The sequence below is a fragment of the Spermophilus citellus genome (genome assembly GCF_964194105.1).
Source record: "Spermophilus citellus genome assembly, chromosome: 1".
NCBI classification, from domain to species: Eukaryota; Metazoa; Chordata; class Mammalia; order Rodentia; family Sciuridae; genus Spermophilus; species Spermophilus citellus.
Genome location: NC_138182.1, coordinates 188,295,572 through 188,312,358, shown reverse-complemented (window position 1 = coordinate 188,312,358; position 16,787 = coordinate 188,295,572). Strand labels below are relative to the sequence as shown.

The 16,787-nt window shown below is 44.2% G+C and overlaps 1 protein-coding gene across 7 annotated transcripts in view; it reads right to left on the bottom strand.

The window, feature by feature from the left end:
* Positions 1 to 1,583: 1,583 nt before the first annotated feature.
* The window catches only part of FGF1 (fibroblast growth factor 1), a 94,235-nt gene continuing 79,031 nt past the window's right edge, over positions 1,584 to 16,787 (bottom strand). For 4 of the 7 annotated variants that reach the window (XM_081295101.1, XM_081295102.1, XM_081295103.1 and 1 more), the window contains 2 exons: positions 9,955 to 10,058; positions 1,584 to 4,847 (listed from right to left, as the gene is read on the bottom strand). In XM_081295101.1, the coding sequence (XP_081151227.1) occupies positions 4,653 to 4,847; positions 9,955 to 10,058 (299 nt within the window). In that variant the 3' untranslated portion in view covers positions 1,584 to 4,652. The remainder of the gene's footprint in view (positions 4,848 to 9,954; positions 10,059 to 16,787) is intronic. The other 3 variants (XM_081295105.1, XR_014022080.1, XM_081295106.1) reach the window with 3 other exon arrangements.

Genomic DNA, 16,787 nt, shown 5'->3' with positions numbered 1-16,787 from the left:
TACTTTTTAAAAGTTGGTTCAGCAAAAAACAGGAATTTAAAAGCTTCCTTCCAACAGCAGTGGCGTTTATCTGAGGTCTTAGAGTGGTATTCCGTTTTTCCTAGAGGTAGGTGAGAGGCCAGAGGGTAATTTCCAGAAAGTGCTGGTGGCTGGGGAGGATACTCAGAGGTCCTAGGTTTATGGCCTTTTCCTGGCTCAGTCTTTTTATACCTTTCTTAGAAATGGTTATGATTCCTGCTTCATCTCTCCTGGGGTGGGGGCAGGAGGGGTGAATGAAGACCGTGGGAGTTAAGGAGGGGATGACCTCAAGACCCAAAGTGGTGAGCATTCATTCCAAAGGAAAAGGGAGTGGGCCAGAGTCTCCAGGGCTTCCAAGAGCAGAAATCTGCTAGACCAGCACTGGCGGCTGTGGGTGGGTACCGTGGAATCTGCATGGTCGCATTCATTTTGCCTGATTAGTGGCAAACCAGGCTAAGACAACCGCTGAGCTTCAGAACAGATGGTGCCTGGATGACAGGATGTCCCTTGTCTTATTTATTCAAGAACAAATCATGCCATTGAAAACAGTAAAGTCAGACTGGGGGTGTAAATCAGAGGTAAAGCTCTTGTCCAGCTAGTGCTGGCTTCCATTCCCGGTACTGGGGTGGGTGTGCAGTGAGAACACTGAAGTCAACACAGGATCCTAATTGGGTCTCTCCATCTTTGGGAAGGAGGACAATTGCTTTTTTAAAACTGTGGTTGTGACCCAATAATGTTGGGACCTAATTTAACTATTGGATCAGTATTTTTAGTGAAATATCATAGAAAGATTAAAAGTGTGTCTCATACTGTTTTATGAATTTTTCTTGTTTCAGCTGTGTATGTATAAGGATATGTATGTGGCTGGGTTAGAATGGAACATGTAATTCTTTTTGTGAGCAAGCTCCAAAAAATAGAAAAAAATTACTGCCCAAGGCAACTTTAAAAGAAAAAGAAAGATATGTAATTACTACAGTGGGCACACACGGCCCAGGTATTTTTGTACAGGTGTGCATGTGTGTGTGTGTGTGTGTGTGTATAATCTAATTAGCCATGTTGTGCTAGACCATGTTGTGTCTCCAAGAACAAGAGATCATGAGATTTGGAGGTTCAAATAAGGAAACATCCTTAATTACAATAATTTTGAAAAGCTGGTGGGCTTTTAGGATGAAAATATGCAGCTTTTTGACATTGCTATAAAGTTGTTCTCTTTTTTTTCTTTTTTCAGTTTACCATATCTTTGCCTAAGCAGAAGCCTATTAGCCCAGCGATAGTACCACAATTTCACAAGGTTTATATTACGAAGCAAAAGATTTAACTGAGTTATTAGTGGAGCCTGGCTCCTGAGGGGACACATTTCCTGAATATCTTTCCCTAGCAAAAGCCTTCTATTTCTAAACAAAACAAAACAAAAAATGCTTCTGCTACAGCTTTTCCTGTCAACCATTAAAGTCTCATATCTGGGAGCAAGATAAGTAGAAAACAGTGTCCACACCCTAGGCTTGCCAAGAGAAGTCTTTTGATAGAAAAGACACCATGACGTTCAGACACTCAGAGACACAATCACCAGTTAATGGAACATTTATTGTTACTTGTAAGGCATAACTGTAATAACAAAAGAGAGAGAGAGAGAGAGAGAGAGAGAGAGAGAGATGCGAAATGACAGGTGGTGTCCTCATTGACCTGCTCTGCAGCCGTGGGCCTGGCTGTTTTAGGCAGCACACTCTGCCAGGCTAAGGACCTGGGCTCTGTTGCCTCCAGCACAAAGTAAGGGCCTCCTCTGCAGTGGCAGCTGGTACACCCATCTGGTTCTTGTATATCCACCCTGTTGGCCACTGGAGGAGATGAGAGCCACCTCCACTCACACCTCACTGCCAACCTGCTGAAGCCTCTGTGGTCCTGACAATAGAGTGTTGGACCCTTTGTGACAGTCATTCTGAACATGGATGCACGGGAGAGGCACAGGATGGGCAGATGGCGGCAAGAATCACTGAAGGAAGAGAGGGCACAATGGGAGTGTTTGCCCGCTCAAAACCACACAGGGAACTGCTCACCACTCCCTTCTGCCAAGAGCTCATGGGCTCTCTTCCTAATTTGCAAGCAGTTCCCCTGAAGCAGACGCAGGTCTACAGTTAAAAATGTTAGATTCACTTTGCTATGCTGTCTGTCACTCTGTTAGGGATTTGTCTTATGTTGGGAGGAGCCAATTCTTCCAAATCCTGGGTTTCTGGGACTTGCTATTTACTCAGCAGTAACATGCAAAGTCTATGTTTTTCACTTGATTGAAAGAAATGAATCCACAGCATCTTTCATCATAAATATAATGCCCTGGGAGAGGATACAGCAGCAAACCAGACAGACAAAGTCCCCAGGGACCCCAGTTCCCAGTACAGTGCCTGGCACACAGGCACAGGGTCTCCATTGAGCAAACATGCAAATGATGCCTGGGCTGATTGTTAAGTCACAATCTACTTCAATGCTTTGGGTCTCTGGAATCGCCAACTTCCATTTCGTATGTTAGCAACGGTATTTCGTTTTTCTTGGCCAGTGTTATACTTGAATTTGATTCACACAATAAAAATTATGGACCATCATAAATATCTTAGATTTCCTCTCTGGATGCCTTTTACTGGCCAAATCTTCATACAAAAGAGATGTTAAGCCACAATGCATTATCCCCAACTTGCCTGCAAAGATTGACTAAAATAAAATAGAATCATCCAAGTTATAAAAACAAAAAGTTATGAAATCATTTTTCTGTACAAAAGCAGGTCACTATTATTAACCATAATGCCAACTTAGTTCCTCAGATGTGCTCTCACATTGAACTTTCAAATTGTTGTTCTTCTTTCATCCTAAGGATGACAGTTCAATGAGTGAGAAATTATGCTTCAGTTAAAAATTACTGCAATTCGTTGTAAAACGTGAGCTAACACTCTCATCCGTTTTTTATATACAACGATCATCTCATTGGTTAAGAGTCCCCATTTTCAAGAGAAAATGTGGGACAGCACAGTGGAAGACAAAGAAAAATCTTATGAGTAAACATGGTGAAGTGTTAGTTAACTGAGTACCTTATATATCGTATCCTATTATTACCATTCTCAAAGGCTGAATGCTAATCAGTTTAACTGCCTTCCAGCTATATATTTCAAAATGTGATTAAAACGTATAGTCTCACAGTAAATTTAAATGGCTTATTAAAGGCCTCAGCATTGGTATCATATGTCAGAGATGAATGGTGTTACTAATATGCTAGCCACTTGGGCCAAGTTCACTTTAAGCAGGAAGCATATTTATACAAGGAAGGGTAACAGAAATGGTCTCTTGGGGGAAGCTGTGTGTGAGGGTTTAACACTTTTTTGTATGCTTTTGTATATCTTCAAATGGGCATTTTGCCAACATTGGGTCTTTAAAATCCTTCCTTGATACAGGCCTAACTATCGTCAATGTTGCCTGAATGTTCAGGGAAGGGGGAGGGGTGCATGTTTCGAGGTGAGGCAGAGGTGGGTGAGGGTCAGGGCTTCCAGCCACCTTTATTTGAATGACATTTTTTTTTTTTTTTTTCTGATCTGCTCCTTCAAGTGCACTGGGGAAAGGCAGCAGCATCTGCAGGACCTGGGAGCCCCTTGGCAATGTAGAAGCTCCCAGCCCCACCCAACCAGAAACTACTTCAAAGCAGATCCCAGTTGACCCCTAAGCACGTCAGAGTGGGGAAGCACTGCATGTGGACTTCAAAGCCCTGCTTACTGGTGGCCAAGCACAAGTCCTGGTGTCACTTTCTCTTTCTTCCTGTCTTCTAAAATCGTCCTTCTCAGAGTGCAGCATCCCCTTAGCCAGTGACACCCTTCCTTTCTCCTCACTCCCAACACACTGCCAAGACCCAAATGAACTTCCCAGCATTGATGTCCTTGCTTTTATGAAGAAGCCACTTCCCATGCTCCTCCTGACCTCAGAGGCTTCTTGGGCACGTATTGATTCCTAAGGCTATGGGTTTGTTCTTTCCCGTGGCTGAGCCTCCTCTCCTTCATTTATCCTGCATTGAAATTCCATCCTTCTCTGATGTCCACCCAAGTGCACCCCCTCTTTCCAATTGAAATCCCTTCTGTGCTCAAGGGAGGACTTCTCTATCCCTGCTTCTATTATGGAACATGGCCCTCCTCTAAACCTCACAATCCGCTTCTCTGCTAATATTTGTGAGCTACCGAAAGGAAAAGAGGCAGGTTGGGCCAGATGTTTGGGGGACCGGCAGCTGGGGTTTACTCAGCAGCAGGAAATGCTCTGCAGTTACCTACGGCCACTTGGCAAACCCCGGGACACACTTCATTTGGCCCCACCTTGCACTGAGAGGCTCAGCCTACCACAGGTGCCCTGCGGCAACTGAACCTCCAAACCTGGACTCAGACTGGCCAGCCAGCCACCCCTGGAAGCAATTTGGTCCCTCTGTTCCAAACTGAGCTAGGGTAAAGGGCTCTGAAAAAAAGGGAACTGGCATATAGAAGCGCATTGCTTACAAATTCAGGCTCCGTGGGCTGGGGGTTAGTACAGCCATGATCAAGGGGACATTTGGGGGTCAATCAGGTGAGGACCCCTCAAGGCTCTTCTGGAGTGGTCAGCACCCAGAACAGATTTCTCTAATCAGAGGAGACAGGCAGTGGGAGAAACAAGATCGCTTTCTGGCCATAGTGAGTCCGGGGACCGCGCTTGCAGCTTCCATTCTTCTTGAGGCCAACAAACCAATTCTTCTCCGCATGCTTCTTGGATGTATACGTGTTGTAATGGTTTTCCTCCAGCCTTTCCAGGAATAAGCATTCCTCATTTGGGGTCTGCTACAAAGATAAAACCAACATAGGGTAGAACTGTTAGCGAGTGCTTTTAAAGGATCCCTCCTTTCACTACTAGCAGCTTAACCTTGGGTTAAGTGCTCGGTGCCTCAGGATCTTCTTCAGAATTGGGATAATGAGGGAGCCCATCTCAGAGGGTGCTCACGAGGACTTTGAAGGGTACCCAGCATGTGATGGGTCTTCAATATGCATCCACTATTACTCTAAGCTCCCCTCCTGCCTGCTGTCCTCAGGACCTAGGGTCTCTGCTGGGGAGACCTGCTAGACCAAGCACCTTGAAGGCAGGCTGGGACTTTTGTCTCTGTGGAGGTTGACAGATGTGATCGTGGAAGAACGTGAAGCCAGACCGTGAGGAAGTGGCGTTTTTCAAGTTTGGACTTGAAATAAATGAAAACCTACTAATATTTCTTTCTATCCTGGTGATTGTCACTAACAATATCTGAGAATTTCACTTCAGTATTATTACAGATGTGAATGCTTGTACAAAATTTGCCCTAACATATTAAAACATAAACTGGGACTTAATTTTTTTAAAAGTGAAAATAACTATTTTTGCTTCCCATAAAAGGAATAAAATGGTTTTTTAAATTTAATATGTTTATTTATTTTTATGTGATGCTGAGATTCAAACCCAGTGCCTCATGCACGCAAGGCAAGTGATCTACCACTGAGCTACAACCCCAGTCCCAAGAATAAAATGTTTAAAAAAAAACAAACTTTTTAAAATTTTGATTAAAATTTTAAAAAAGGTAAAGAATTTGTAAGAGATCTTTTCAAACAAAAGTTTGTTAAAACATCCTAGTCAAAATATGGAAGAAAAAAATTGCAACTTCTCTCAACAAACTAAATTTTGGAAATGCCTCATCTATATTTTGTTACACAATAACATTTCTGGTTGTTTTAAAATTTGAGTTGAAAAACTCAAATGATTTTTAAATTTTTATTTATTTTATTTTATTTATTGTTTATTTGTTCTGCTTAGTCATACATGACAGCAGAATGCGGAACCCAACTTTTCATTTCTCTGGTTGTACCCACAACTTTATTTTAAAAAGAAAAAACAACAAAGTACCCAAAGCCCACCACTAGATATGTTTTTTTTGTTTGTTTGTTCTTTTGTGTGTTCACTCATTTTATTTTTGTACAGTCCTGGGGATGGAACCGCAGGCATTACTTAGGCTAAGCAAGTGCTCTATGACTGAGCTACACTTCCAGCCCAAGGCAGCTGTTAACAGCTGATGAACACCCTCCCCTACATCTCTTTATGTACAATAGATAAGATTCTGTAAATATAGATTTATGATATTATCATAAATGCCATGTTTTATCTGCTGTTCTAATATTGGGCAATAAAACTATGAAAACACATTCAGTATCACTAGCAAGAAAAATGCAAGCTAAAAAATGATCATTTGTTGGCTATCCTATCTGTAAAGACCAAAGAGATTTACATATCAGTATTGGTGAGAGTTTTGAAAACCTGCACTTTCATTCACTGTTGGTGAGATGAGAGCAATTTGGCGGTATCAGAATTTAAGATATGCATTATCCTTGACTCAGAAATTCCCTTCTAGGAATTTACAGATAGTTGAACGAGTATAAGACCATATTTTCAAGAATGTTCTTTGAAGCATTGGATATAATAGCAACAAACTGGAAGCAATCTTTGTACCTATGGCAAGGTGTGAATGGGCAGGTACATCACTAGAGTGGGGTCCGGTGCAGAGGTAAGTGCATTAAGCTTAAGTAGCTACCACAACATTATTAAAAAGAGCAAAGTACTTAAAAAGTATCCACCATCTGATATTTTACTTATAATTTATCTGTTAAGAGAGTGGGGGAAGCCAGCCTTTGAACCTTCTATTAGTCTAGATTTTAGAACACATTTACTCTATTGAGATATAAAGCAGGGATAGCAAAGCCCTTCTGCTGGATGCTCTCTTTCCAATGACATCACACATCTGACTTGGCACCTTTTTCAAGCTGCATGGTGTATAAAGTCTCTCTGTGCCCATGTGGTTGGTGACTCCCTTTCTCATGGTTTCCAGTCGTCTTGCTCACTGTTCTCTATTTGTGGACTTGGTTGTTCCATTAGACTGTAAGCCCCACTGAGGGAAGATAAGATCTCGTTGGCCTTGTGTCTATCCCCAGTCTTGCAGATGGTAGGTGTTCACCAGCTAGGTAGCAAATTAATTTGGTATTTTGGTTTGTTTTTGCTGGAAATTAAACCCAGGGTGTGCTAGGCACATGCTCTACTGCTGAGCTACAGCCTCAGCCCTAAAGTTAGCTTCCATTAGTAAAAAGCTATGCAACAGGAAGCATGCTGCTTCGTATTCACCGAAGTATAGTGAGAGGAGAGCTGGGTGAGCCACTTTAGCCCTTCTGGAACAAGATGAAATATAAATATAGTAATTGGCTGGCCAGGCTGCCTCCGGAGGAACTTGGTCTGAACATTAGCAATGATGCACTGTGTCGGGATGGAAGGACGTAGGAGGTTCTGGACTGTGTGGGTTGTTGACCCTCTCAGGGACGTTAGTGCCATGACTCCCCCCGGTGGGTGTAAGGCCTGCTTTCTATGATACAGGTGAGGCTGGCCACGTTTCCCAACTGATGTCTCTACTACACCGGCTCAGTCAACACAGACCAAGTGGCTGAGTCACAAGCTGAGCTGCAGGACAACCCAGAGGTGCTCTGACCCCAGCTGGGACTTTTCAGCACTGGCCATGCATGAGGTACAGTGCCAATTTGTTGATACACACCTAGGATTGTGGTTGTTTCTTTTTTATATTTAGCATGCTTTTCTTCCAGTTACACAGGTGACATACTCCCCGTGGAAGATTTGGAAAATACAGGAAGGCACCCCCATATTATAAAAACATCCACTTCCCACGCCCAGAGAGAACTGTGTTAACATTTTGGTATACAGACATTCAAACTTAAAATAAACATGTCCTCTCTGTATACACACACACACGTGTGCACACACATATTTGAATTAGGATGATGGAATAAAATTTGTTCATGAGGCAGGGCTGTGAGGTACTTGAGAATTTTCTTTAAAATTTAAATGGGGAAAAATGTCAGAATTCAGGTGTAATGTCAAGCTTGGTGGTGCATACCTGTAATCCCAGCAGCTCAGGAGGCTGAGGCAGGAGGATCACAGGTTCAAAGCCAGCCTCAGCAAAAGTGAGGCACTAAGCAACTCAGTGAGACCCTGTCTCTAAATAAAATACAAAATAGGGCTGGGGATGTGGCTCAGTGGTTGAGTGCCCCTGAGTTCAATCTCCAGTACCTTCCACCCTCCCCATATTTCAGGTGAGTAGCAGTGACAACCAGGTGATAGTGGAACCTAAAGCAAACTGGATTCTTCCTTAATATTTTTATATAAGTAAAAGAAGTTTACAATAAATATCAAAACTGATCTAAAGGGGTCAGTGTAGTGGCACACACCTATAATCCCCAGCTACTCAGGAGGCTAAGGAAGGAAGATCACAAAATCATGTCTAGCTTCGACAACCTAGTGAGACCTTGACTCAATATAAAACGGGCTGGGGATGTGTGCTCATAGGGTAAAGCTGAGTGTAATGAAAGGAGACCACCAGTACTGCAAAAAAAAAAAAAAAAAAGATTTAAAGGAGAAAAGGCCATAAAACTGTAATGTATAACCTAAGACATAGAGAGGATAAGGTATTCACAAGCTGATTATTTGTCTTATAGCTACTGTTAATGTAGTGCCAATGTGCCCTTCACCCTGGTGGATGTGTTGTGTGTGTGGTCTCATTGACCCCTCTTGAGCCCATGTGAAGTTGTCACTATCCTACATTCCATTTTAGACAGGGCTCCGAGTGGGCAAGTAACTTAAAGTGACAGAGGCTTGAGATTCAGTTGTGGGTCTGAGACTGGGTGATTGATTGATTCTATTAGTAGTTGAAAAAACTACTTTCTATGTAGCAGCCAAGGTCTACTCTTCAAACCCCTTGAACTTGTCCAAGTTGCTCCATGTTTCAGCAAACTGCCTACGAGTCAACCTATTACTGTGATGATTCCTCCTCCTGACCTCTAGTGGGCGGTGTGATGAAACGAACACTGTTCACATCTAGCACTAGCAGCCAGGCTTCAAGAAAGGGTTTTCTTGCCCCTGCTCAGTCTTGGCAATTTTGTACAAGTCAAAGGAAGCCCCAGACTAAACTCTCACTATGGTGACCTTTTTGGAGACATCTTCATAAAAGGGAAGAAAGTGGTTTGAACTGGGTCATGAGTCACAGTCACACCCTGGTTATCAGATATTAGGGAACTAGAGGAATAGTTGAAATCTGGAAATAATTGCAAACTCTGCAATGATTCATTTCAACTCTCTGTCCAGTTTAATCTTTTAGTGGAGGAAAATGAGGGGCAAAATCAGGTTGCCTGTGTTTCTATTCTTTTCTCACAAAGACCAGAAGGATGCACTGGGTCAAACCTGAACACTGCATTTACTCAGAGGGAAGAAGTAGGTGTGCAGGGTTTTAGTTACCGAAGAAACTAAAGCCTACACCTCTTGATGTGGCTCATTCTTCTTTATGGACCTCTCAGTATCTAAGATGGCACTGAGACACAAGAGAAACCAATTTGATAGATGTTCAATTAGGTTATTAAAATGTTCATTCTTTTAGGTGATCTATCTAGAATAAAAGGGGCCTTTTTTCAAACCTCTATACATGACATTTAAACTGCTAACATCTGGGCTCACAATTTTTGTAAAAGTATTAAGAGACATGCCTATAGCACTTAGTAGGTGCTCAAGAAAACATTTTGGGACTGAATGAATAAATAAATGAATAGGTATTCTGAAATGACTGATGAGCTACCAAAACATCAATCAATGTTTCCTCTCTGTCTGTAGGATAATACACTTGAGTATTTTGAGACTACCACAAGAAACTCTTTTATGTTCATACCTAAAATAAGGCAAGGTAGAGGGTGGGAATCCTACTGGAAAAAATAACAAACAGAGACTAATTGATGCTTTTGAGTTTGCATCACTTGGTGTAACAAGATTTCTGGAAACCTCAAACCTGGGCCGTGTCTGGAGGCACGTCAGTTTCATACTTACTGAGCCATATAAAAGCCCGTTGGTGTCCATGGCCAAGTACTGGCCGGTCTCGGTACTCTTTATATACACCTCCCCCACGCTTTCCGCACTGAGCTGCAGCTGAACTGGAATAAAAATAACACAAGAAAAAGTAGATCAACGTGACACTTGTGCAGATAGGGCCCGGCGGCCAGGATAGTCGGTTCTGGAAAATTCTGCTCATTCGTTTTGTAGAACCCCAAGGATGAGCCTCCCATTAATCAGAACATAGAAATACAGTTCCTTTTTCTTTGCCATCCAGAGAAAGCTGTGCATGGGGAACTATGTTCTTAAGAGGAGGAGGGATGATGGCTAGCTCCTCTGGTTGTCCACCCTGTTTGTTACAATAACCCCATGGGGCCCTTCAGGGTGTCCTCCCCCCTCCTGCAGTCTCCTGGAAGAAAATAATCAGGAGGGAATGGCATTTGCTTCCCTGGCTCTGCCATCCCATCAATCTTGGGGTGCAGTGGAGCTGACCAGCCTGTGACTCTTGTGGACAGATTTTTGATGTTGTTGTTGTTTGAAAGACAAGGTCCTGCTAACTTGCCCAGACCAGCCTTGAACCTTCGATCCTCCTGCCTCAGTCTCCCGTGCAGCTGGGATTACAGGGGGCACCATCACACTTGGCTTTGTTCTATTATTTCTATTATTTATTCTATTATTCTATTATTTCTTAGTTGTAGACAGACACAATACCTTTTATTTTTTTTTTTTTTACTGTGGTGCTGAGGATCGTGCTAGGCCAATGCTCTACTGCTGAGCCACAACCCCAGTCCCTTGTTCTATTATTTAAAAAAAAAAAAAATCTGGAATTGTTATTTTTTCCAGACAGAAAAGTTTCCCAAGGAGTTAGGATGGCTTTCAGCTATGAAATGCAGGGGACCAACCACAGTGAAGTTCAGTCGACCTGTCCACCCCTGGGGCAACCCACCTGGGGTCCAGACCAAGGGGAAGTCACTAGCTTCCCATCTAGAGGGCAGCAGTTGCTCGGAAATACAGTGGTGAGAACAGGGGTTCTCAGCTGGGACCATTTTGTCCCACGGAGGACACTGGGCATTGTCTGGGGATGGGTTGGATTGTTACAATCAGAGGGGTTGGAGGGTGCTCCTGGTTTCTAGTAGGCAGGGACCAAGGGACCCTGCAAGACATCTTATAATGCACACAGCAGCTGTCCAACAAAGAACTGTTCAGCTGGAAGAGTCCGTGGTGCCCAGGTGGAGAAACCTGGAGGCTGAGGCCAGCAGCCGTGAGTTACACTGAGGTCCGCTCAACTGGTTTTGCACAGGGACACTTACAAGGTGCCCGCCCAGTGCTGGGTCCATAATCACAGTCCAGGACCCAAGTGATGAAGACATTCTTGCTTGTTCATCTCAGAGTGCCTCCGAAGGCAGGGGCTTTGAGGGTTCTCATTTGGGAATTGGGGTTAATTCTGGACTCTCCTGGACAATTTCTTTGGTCACCAGATGATCACAAAGCATCCACACAACTAGGAACAAAATCCAGACCAGGAACTGGCTCCTCTAGGGCTGGACTTAGGCTGAGGGGCAGCAGGGTTGGAGCATAGGGCTTTGGCTCATAGGTCTAGACTCTTTCTTTGTTTTTATTTTTTCATTTAATTTATTTGAATAGGAAAGAATCCATTCCCATGTTTCAAACTTGGAAACAGTCTCAGAAAAGACAGTGGAGAGTCCCCGGGTACCCCTCCCTCCGTCCTACCATCTAGCCAATGAAGAAGATCCTGCCCTTCCTCCCTGTGCAGTTCATCATCCTGGGGAGACAGAAACAGCAGGAAGCCATCCTTGTAGACAGATGATACGCGTGGATTTTGCCAAATATGCATCTTGTTTTATTGTACACAATCGATGACATTCGATTGGTTGGTTGGTTGGTTTCTTAACAACTATGGCAGTACTGAAAGGTTCAGCTCATTGTTTTTTCCGGTTGAATTATGTTCCACGATGTGACTGTACCATAGTTATTTAACCACCTCCCTATTGATAGGCCCTTATTTTCTCCTTTCCTGCCATTTTCCTCAGCTGATTCACCCCCAGGCCGATACACAGCTACATCACTCCCACCAAAGACCGGAAACGTACCAAGGATGCTTCTCTCATCCTTGGAAGCCTTTGCTCTAGACTTGGGACTCCTTCCAGCTGCCTGTGGTCAGTGAAGTTCATTGAATTCACTGGAAGGGAACTGGGAACCTCTGGTCTTTCCCACAAGTCCTCCTGTCTTCATTTAACTCTAAGAGTGTGGTAATGAAAGAAGAGGCCAAAGAGCTTCCATTGAGATCTGGGCCCGGCTCTCTCCAGCCTCATGTCACACCACCTGCTTGTTCAGTCACTCCAAGCTCTTTCTTTCCCCAGGATCTTTGCACATACTAAGCTTCTCTCTGGTAACTTCTTCTTCTAGATAGTCACAAGATTGCTTCTCTCCTCCTCCGGGCCTCAACCTAAATATCCCCTCCTTGGAGACACCTTCTCCAAGTGTCTGATGAAGTGCTGTGCGGCGCTGTGTATGGTGGGTCCTTTCATCCCACCCCTGCTGTGCCGGTACTTCCCTAGTCCCCACATGGCTCTTTCTTAGGCCCTTGCTTGCTTCTTTTGTGGACGTTAACATACAATTATTTGATTATTTAGGGGTTCATCCATTTGTTTCTGCCTTTCCAAGAGAAGGTACGTTCCGAGAGGAAGGGCAGGAGTCTTGGCTGATCTGTGCCTGCTTGCGTCCCTGGCCTCTCGCAGTGTCCTGCACATGGGGGGACAGACAGCATCCACTTGTTGAATGAATGGTGTCAGGCAAATGTTGGCAGAGATGCTGCTGGTGGTCCCCCATCAGTGACCTGTGAGTTTTGAACTGTGATTCCAACAATGCAAAGTGAGATAGAATAAAGGTGAGAGTCAAAAGGCTCGAGGCTGGCCTCTACCCCCAACCAGATGGCTATGCCATCCCCTCTCTGAGCCTCAGCCTCCTTATCTGTACAGTGGAAAGATTTTTCTTTCCCCTGAACTGGGAATTAAACCGTGGGGGCACTCTAGCACTGGAAAACATCCCTAGCCCTTTTTATTTTTTCATTTTGAGACAGCTCCTCATTAAATTGATGAGTCTGCTTTCAACTTGCAATCCTCCTGCCTCAGCCTCCCGAGTCTCTGGAATCACAGGTGCACACCACAGCAACCAGCAGAACCGCGTACTTTATGATTCCATTTACACGGAAGGCCCCAAAGAAACAAATCTATAAATATAGCAGCAGGTTAGTGGTAGCCAGGGCCTCCACAGGGGTGGGAGTGGAGATGGAGGAATTATAGTTAAGGGACATGCAGTTTCTTTTTGAAAATATTCTCAAATTGATGGTGGCGATGGCTGTCCAACTCTATTAAGAAAAAAATGTAAGGAAAAAAAAAACTCACTGGATGATATATTTTAAATGGGTGAATTATAATGGTATGTGAATTATATCTCAATAAAGTCATTTTTCAAAAAAAAGTCCTCTATTTTCAATGGACTTTATGGCCTTCAGAGAACCTTCACATATATTTTTCTCTGGATTGCTCAGCATAATCCTGCAGGTTTAACTGAGCCTGAAGGAAGGTGATAACCATAATGGATCACCTACATGGGTCAGGCCTCACGCTAGTTTCTGTCATAGTACAGTGGACAGTTAGAGAGCGTGGGCTCTGGAGTCCAGCACGTGGGCTCCAGTTTTGATTGGGCTGTGTGTTAGTTGTGTGGTCACTGGGTGGGTTGTTGGTCCCCGTGTCCTATTACCATTGCTGTCATGAGGATTGAATGAGCTCGTGCATGGAGAGAGGCCACTCCAACTGTGATCCTCTCCTCTGTGCTTATGTGACCTCATCTGCTCCTCACCCAGTTCCCCTGAAGGAGGTGGTCCCTACTTCAGGTGACAGATGACAAGCTGGAGCTTTGGCTAGAGCATCTGCTTGCACTCCAAGTTATAAGAAGAGGCAACACCATGGCCAGAACGAGGCTGGAGTCTCCCAAGGATCCTGTGATTTCCTCTCTTTCACACAACCTCTTGGGCTCCAATTATGGAATGGACTGATCCAAATCCAGCCATACTCTCCAGGTTGGACCCCTTTATAATCACGATGGTGGGTGGTCTCCAGGTCCCCATTGGTAACCATGGAATGGAGAGAGGCTAGTGCTGGGGACCTTTTTCTACCCACCACCCATCTATGCAAGTATTTCGACAAACACGCTAGGAGAGCTACAGAAATCCCAAGGGGGCAGGTCCTTTGGGATCTCAAGGAGGATTTTTAAAAGGATTTCCATTTCTGTGTTCTGTTCTGTTGCCCGTGTGTCTGGCCTTGGGGCCGAGTAGAGTTGACTTTGCCTTCTGTGGAGTTCCGTCATGGCCTCACAGACGTCAACAAGAGCCGAGTCCTGCCTAGCACGTGACTGGCCCTCAGCCATGCGCCCCAACACCAGGGTCGTTGTGAGAGTTCAATTCAAGAGTTTCCTCTGTAAATATTATTTCTCCAGGATGTCCAAGTTTCATAGCTCATTTTCACTGGATTGCTTTCTGGCTGAGTTTCCTCAACATATATCCTTCTGCAAGCAGAGCCGGCAGGAAGGAGCAACACCCAGCCGCGCTGCTCATGCAGCTGACTAGGTGTCCAGCTCTCTGGTGTGACCTCATCCCAGTTTTTCCAGACCTACATCCCTTGCAGCTGCTGCTAAAAAAGAGGCAAGAGCCTGAGAAAGGGGCCTCAGGGCGAGGGAGGGGCTGGCCACCAGCAGGGTGGGGTGGGGGCTGCTCAGGCCTGGCACGCTCCTGGGAACTGTGCTCAGTGCTAGGCACAGACCCTGCACCCAGGGCTTACGAGTGTCAACAACAGACACGTGAACCTACATGTGATAAGGCAACACAACAGACCCCGCTGGTTTTTGAGCAAAAGCAAACAAAAATTCACAAATTACAGTAAGAGTTCTCTCCCTCCTTCTCTCTCTCTCTCTCTCTCTCTCTCTCTCTCTCTCTCTCTCTCTCTCTGTCTCTCTCCCCATCCCCCCTTTTTTTCTCTTTCAAAGAAAAGCAGAAAAAACATATGGCAAAAACCCAAGCTGTGGGAGAATATAGTAACTTGAACCGATGGGCATAGCTCATATGAAGTGACACATAAAACTGCACTAGATACACACCAAATGCATCCAGTAGCTGCTCTGGGGAGGATGAGAAGAAGGACTAGGACTGCAGAGAGAATGGAGGAAATGTCTCTTCCATCCCTTTCTTTGAAAATAATCTAAGGCTACCTCTGAGAGATGGGGCACCAGTGTTTGGGGATCTTTGGTCTGTTTCTAACACACTTTTTTTTTCCTACATAAATATTCATGAGCTACACAGATTGGTTTGTGTTTATTAAAAAGTTTTCACCAAAGAGCTACCATCTCCCACAATTCTTTTTTGTTTTTTGGACCAGGAATTGAACCTAGGGGTGCTTTACCACTGAGCCATATCCCTAGTCCTTTTTTAAATTTTATTTTGAGATAAGTTCTCACTAAATTGCTTAGGTCCTCACTAAGGTTCTGAGGCTAGCTGGGAATTCGTGATCCTCCTGACTCAGTCTCCTCATCCTAATTCTTCTTCTCTCTTTCTTTCCTTCCTTCCTTCCTTCCTTCCTTCCTTCCTTCCTTTCTTTCTTTCTTCTTTCTTTTTTCTTTCTTTCTTTCTTTCTTTCTTTCTTTCTTTCTTTCTTTCTTTCTTTCTTTCTTTCTTTCTTTCTTCTTTCTTTTTTTTGGGTGCACGACCCAGGGTTTTGCTCATGCTAAGCATGTGTTCTACAGTTGAATTACACCCCCAGCCCATCTTATTCTTTTTTTTGGGAATACAGTAGTTGGTTTGGGGATGTTGTCGTCATCAAAAATAAATGTCAAATAATCTGAAATGTTCAAAATCACCTTTGTGGACCATGCTCATATCTTGTCCTGTGCTCATCGTGTAAATCCCATCACAGGTCTCTGAATAGTAAAGGCACCTGCCTGAAAGTGAACTCGGGGCTTTTGAGTGGATACCAGCCCTGCAGGACACTTGCCTTCTGTTTGAGAAACGGCGAGCTTGTCGCCCTGGTTTGTCCTCTTCCTCCCAGAGCCTTCCATCACGTCTTAGTGGTAGCTTGTTGGCAGTTAGGTGCTGATCTCTAACTCTCCAAGGATAGAAAGAAGGAGAAGGAGCCAGGAGCCTGCCATGTGAGGGGGAGCCTGGTCACTGCTCCCCATCTCTGAGCCCAGCCTCTCCCTACCCTGCCTTAGGAAGTTTTAAAGATAAGGTTACAACGGGTGCTGGAAAGCGTGGAGAGGAGGCCTGGCTTGTGCAGCCTGCCTGCCCTGTAAACCAAGGAGAGGCCTCAGGGATGACGCGCGGGCTTATTCTGGGCTGGAGACTTCCCGTCCTTTGCCGTGTTTACCCAAAGTGAAGTCAGCCTCATTCAGAACTCAGGGAGGTTGTTTTATGTCAGTGGCATTTATAATTAAAACGTAGCCACAAGTCGGGCCCCACAGAACATTAAAGAAAGACAGAAAAGGGGAAGAAAGTGGATTTGAGGGGAAAAAATTCCGATTCCAGTGGTTTGGAATACACATGTGCACACAGGCATGGACTATATGAGAAAGACATTTTTCTAAATTTATGTAAGTGTGTGCTCTTTTAATAACTGAAGATGATGGTTGGAAATTTTTATTTAGTCTAGAGGTTGATATCATATATATATGATAGCATATTTATATTTCAAAGTTTATCTGGAAAAATCCCTGCTTATAATCAGATAAGGACTATGCAGGTAGGGAGAAGGGGTAGGGAA